The 5,000-nt window shown below is 47.8% G+C and overlaps 1 protein-coding gene across 1 annotated transcript in view; it reads left to right on the forward strand.

Annotated features, from left to right (window-relative positions):
- Nucleotides 1-5,000, forward strand: part of LOC143283851 (uncharacterized) — a 69,832-nt gene that overhangs the window by 35,683 nt on the left and 29,149 nt on the right. The window contains exons 23-25 of the mRNA XM_076590228.1: nucleotides 360-547; nucleotides 1,466-1,627; nucleotides 3,391-3,532. Of these exons, the coding sequence (XP_076446343.1) occupies nucleotides 360-547; nucleotides 1,466-1,627; nucleotides 3,391-3,532 (492 nt within the window). The remainder of the gene's footprint in view (nucleotides 1-359; nucleotides 548-1,465; nucleotides 1,628-3,390; nucleotides 3,533-5,000) is intronic.

Below are 5,000 nucleotides of genomic sequence, written 5' to 3' on the forward strand. Positions count from 1 at the left end.
CACCCTCTGCTGTTAGCTGTTGGGCTGTCTGCAAGGTCAGTCTGTACCCCCATCCTCAGCTGTTGGGCTGTCTGCAAGGTGAGTCTTCCTCCGCCTCTTTCTTTTCTTCTTCCTCATCCTTTTCCTCCTCCTCTTTCTTCTCTACCTCCTTTTCTTCGTCCTTCTCCTCTCCCTCCTCCTCTTCCTCCTCCTTTTCCTCCTCCTCTTTCTTCTCTACCTCCTTTTCTTCGTCCTCTTCGTCCTCCTCTTCCTCCTCCTCTTTCTTCACCTCTACCTCCTCTTCGTCATCTTTCTCCTCTTTCTTCTTCTCTTCCTCCTCCTCGTTGAAAACACTGTGTGTGTGTGTCTGTGTGTACCAGAGGAGTGTGTGCCAGACTACGCCATCAGCGGGCCTCTGGTGGTGCCCAGTCCCAACCTGACGGCCTCTTCAGTCTCTGACCCTGACCATGACGCTGCCAGTGTCCGGATGAACCCGCTGTCCGCCTCCACGAAGCTGTCCTGCTGGAGACCTCTCACGTCTCTGCCGGGCGCCAGTCAGTGGATACAGGTGTGTGTGTGTGTGTGTGTGTGTGTGTGTGTGTGTGTGTGTGTGTGTGTGTAGTGGGAGTGTGTGTGTGGGGGGGAGAAGTGTGGTGGGAATGTGTGTGTGTGTGTGTGTGTGTGTGTGTGTGTGTGTAGTGGGAGTGTGTGTGTGGGGGGGGGAAGTGTGGTGGGAATGTGTGTGTGTGTGTGTTTGTGTGTGTGTGGTGGGGATGTGTGTGTGTGTGTGTGTGTGTGTGTGTGTGTGTGTGTGTGTGTGCTCATGCAAACGTGAACGAAAACACATACGCACACACAGAGACCGACCGACCGACCCCCCCCCCCCCCCCCCCCCCCCACACACACACACACTTCCGATTCACCAGCGTCTGGCCTCGAGAGAGTTTGTTCTGTTTCACCAACTCGTCAGTCCCCTTTCCACAGTTCATCCCGTCTCTCACCCTCACCCCGCACACCCATACGCTCCATGCAAGGACTTGTATTAATGATCATGTGTTAGTGGACAGACATCAATGCTCACCAACAGCAGCATAACAAAGAGGCTTGTATAGAGACACACACCCACCCCCCTCCGCCCCTGAACGTTTGGAGAAGCTGAAAACTAGGAAGTGGGAGAGAAGTCTCTGTGGTAGTATTGGGACGGCACATTAACCAGTACATAGATGAATTGGACATAGGCGAATAGGGGTTACCAGTTAAGTGACTCCTTTTTAAAATTGTATATTTTAATTCTTTTTTTGTTATAATGAATATACATGTTGAATGACTAATTTTCTTCCATTGTTTTTTCTGTGTTTCACCATATGTGAATTTCTTTTGTTGATATGATAAAGTATTCTGTATTCTGTACAGGCTGATCAAGAACAGGCGATGACACCATTCCTAGGAACGTGGTGTCAGCTGAATGCTGTGCTGTGTTTTGCAGGCTGATTTCGAGCGTGTGGAGGTGTTACGGGGTGTGTCCACCCGGGGTAATCCCGGAGCCGAAGAGTGGGTGAGAAGCTACCTTCTGCTGTTCCACCCTGATGGACTTCCACCCGACGACCAGTCCTGGGAGCCGTATGATGAACCGTACGGCACTCCGAAGGTGAGCAGGGTTGGTAGCCCTCGCTTTTCTCGCAATCCAACACTTTCTTATTCTTTAACTCACTCAGTACGGCCAGTCCTCTCTTCTCCTCTACACAGACCCCTCGGATGTCCAGTGGGTGTCTCAATGACCCAACCTTTAGCTTCCGTCGTCAGAATTGTGGTATTCTTTGTCAACATTCACCTCTTCTGTATAAGAGCCTTCCGCTTGCAATATTTTGATGGTGGTAATTGGGGTGAAACGCTGTTAACGTCGTCTCTTTCGCCGTTCGTATGGAGAGAGTTAACAGAGATCGCGGGATTGGTAGAAAACGTGGTCGTTCCAATGCCTCGCTTTCTCTCAGTGATGAGAAAGGTTTGGGGCACGTTGCGAGAAAGCGTGAAAAGTCCACCATATTTTTTTAAAGGAAAAATAGTCTATTTTCTGCCCTTTTTTCTGAATCAATATGGCATGGAAGCCTGTCAAGGCTGTAAACCCACGAAGTTGAATGGGTTGATCGATATCATTTCCTTTGTCTTTTCCTAGCTCAAACTGTAGATAAAAATGAAAAATAAAAAGAGGAGAGAGGGGAACAATGACAACGACGATCATGATAATGATGGTGATGTTTGTGAAGACGTCGACAGTGATGACACTAAAGCTGCCACCTATTTAGTGCAGCTCTCAATGTGCGAGAAACTACAAGAAAGCGTGTTAGAATGACTAAAGAAAGCGTGTTAGAATGACTACAAGAAAGCGTGTTAGAATGACTACAAGAAAGCGTGTTAGAATGACTACAAGAAAGCGTGTTAGAATGACTACAAGAAAGCGTGTTAGAATGACTACAAGAAAGCGAGAAAGCGTGTTAGAATGACTACAAGAAAGCGTGTTAGAATGACTACAAGAAAGCGTGTTAGAATGACTACAAGAAAGCGATAAAGCGTGTTAGAATGACTACAAGAAAGCGTGTTAGAATGACTACAAGAAAGCGAGAAAGCGTGTTAGAATGACTACAAGAAAGCGTGTTGGAATGACTACAAGAAAGCGTGTTAGAATGACTACAAGAAAGCGTGTTAGAATGACTACAAGAAAGCATAGTCTAACACGTGTTCTCTCTGTGATGCAGTCTGTTATTGTCTTCTCATGAATGAAGCAAACAACACAGCTAAAGAAACAACTGAACAAGGGTAAGCACAGCGTATGGTAGTAACAATACATGACGACTGTTCACATGAACCTGCATCAAAACAGAAACAAGAACACACGAGAGTGTTCAGACAGACTTTGGTGCTTGGACGTGTTGCTGTCAGCAGACTCCTGACAGGTAGTGTATTTGTATTTGTATTTCTTTTTATCACAACAGATTTCTCTGTGTGAAATTCGGGCTGCTCTCCCCTGGGAGAGCGCGTCGCTACACTACAGCGCCACCCATTTTTTTTTTTTTTTTTTTCATGCGTGCAGTTTTATTTGTTTTTCCTATCGAAGTGGATTTTTCTACATAATTTTTGCCAGGAACAACACTTTTGTTGCCGTGGGTTCTTTTACGTGCGCTAAGTGCATGCTGCACACGGTACAAACAGAGTCATTAAAATTTGCACAACAGGCTGCCTACCTGGGTAGAGCCGATCATTTGTTTCCTGTGCCGTTCGGTTTCGCTTATGTCACGCGCACGCGCACACACACACACACACACACACACACATATATATATATATCATTCATGTTAACGCGATTTTAAATACGATTATATATAATGATTAACACGAGCCTTGGCCGTGTCCCAGGTGTTCACAGGTAACGTGGATAACAACTCGACAGTGACCAACTACCTGAAGAGCTTCATTCCCACACAGCGGGTACGGCTGCAGCCTCAGTCTTGGCATGGACACATTGCGCTGCAGTTTGATGTCCTGGTCTGTGAAGCAGGTATTTGGAATGAATGACGAATGATACGGATACTTATACAGCGCCTATCCTCGGTCGGAGGCCAAGCTCTAAGCGCTTTTTAAATACGGGGTCATTTGGACAGGTGACGACTGACGGCTGTCACTGGGCATTCATCATTTGTTTCCTGTGTCATTCAATCAGATTTCAGACACGCATGCAAACACACAGACATGTAACATTTTATGTATATGACCGTTTTTCTTTATTTACCCCGCCATGTAGGCAGCCACACTCCGTTTTCGCGGGTGTACATGCTGGTTATGTTCATGTTTCCATAACCCACCGAACGTTGACATGGTTTACAGGATCTTCAACGTGCGCATTTGATATTATGCGTGCGTATACGCATGAAGGGGGCTCAAGCACTAGGTGGTCTGCACATATGTTGACCTGGGAGAAATCCCCACCCTTTACCCACCAGGCGCCGTTACCGAGATTCGAACCCGGGACCCTCAGATTGAAAATCCAATGCTTTAACCATTTTGCTTGTCTTCTCGAACGCATATTTTGAATGGTTTCCTTCAGTTTCTCCCCTTGTCTGTTTTAATGTCGTGGTCTGTGAAACAAATATCTTGGTTTGTTTCTTTCAGTTCTCCCCGCATCTCATGAAGCGTTGTCACCTCACTGAGCTAAGACACAGCTTGCAGGTCAGGGTGTCAGTGAAGGGCTGTCACCTCACTGAGCTAAGACACAGCTTGCAGGTCAGGATGTCAGTGAAGGGCTGTCACCTTACTAAGCTAAGACACAGCTTGCAGGTCAGGGTGTCAGTGAAGGGCTGTCACCTCACTGAGCAAAGACACAGCTTGCAGGTCAGGATGTCAGTGAAGGGCTGTCACCTCACTGAGCTAAGACACAGCTTGCAGGTCAGGGTGTCAGTGAAGGGCTGTCACCTCACTGAGCTAAGACACAGCTTGCAGGTCAGGATGTCAGTGAAGGGCTGTCACCTCACTGAGCTAAGACACAGCTTGCAGGTCAGGGTGTCAGTGAAGCGCTGTCACCTCACTGAGCTAAGACACAGCTTGCAGGTCAGGATGTCATTGAAGGGCTGTCACCTCACTGAGCTAAGACACAGCTTGCAGGTCAGGGTGTCAGTGAAGGGCTATCACCTCACTGAGCTAAGACACAGCTTGCAGGTCAGGGTGTCAGTGAAGGGCTGTCACCTCACTGAGCTAAGACACAGCTTGCAGGTCAGGGTGTCAGTGAAGGGCTGTCACCTCACTGAGCTAAGACACAGCTTGCAGGTCAGGGTGTCAGTGAAGGGCTGTCACCTCACTGAGCTAAGACACAGCTTGCAGGTCAGGATGTCAGTGAAGGGCTGTCACCTCACTGAGCTAAGACAGAGCTTACAGGTCAGGATGTCAGTGAAGGGCTGTCACCTCACTGAACTAAGACAAAGCTTGCAGGTCAGGATGTCAGTGAAGGGCTGTCACCTCACTGAGCTAAGACA

This window comes from Babylonia areolata, chromosome 7 (assembly GCF_041734735.1).
Source record: "Babylonia areolata isolate BAREFJ2019XMU chromosome 7, ASM4173473v1, whole genome shotgun sequence".
In the NCBI taxonomy this organism is placed as follows: domain Eukaryota; kingdom Metazoa; phylum Mollusca; class Gastropoda; order Neogastropoda; family Buccinidae; genus Babylonia; species Babylonia areolata.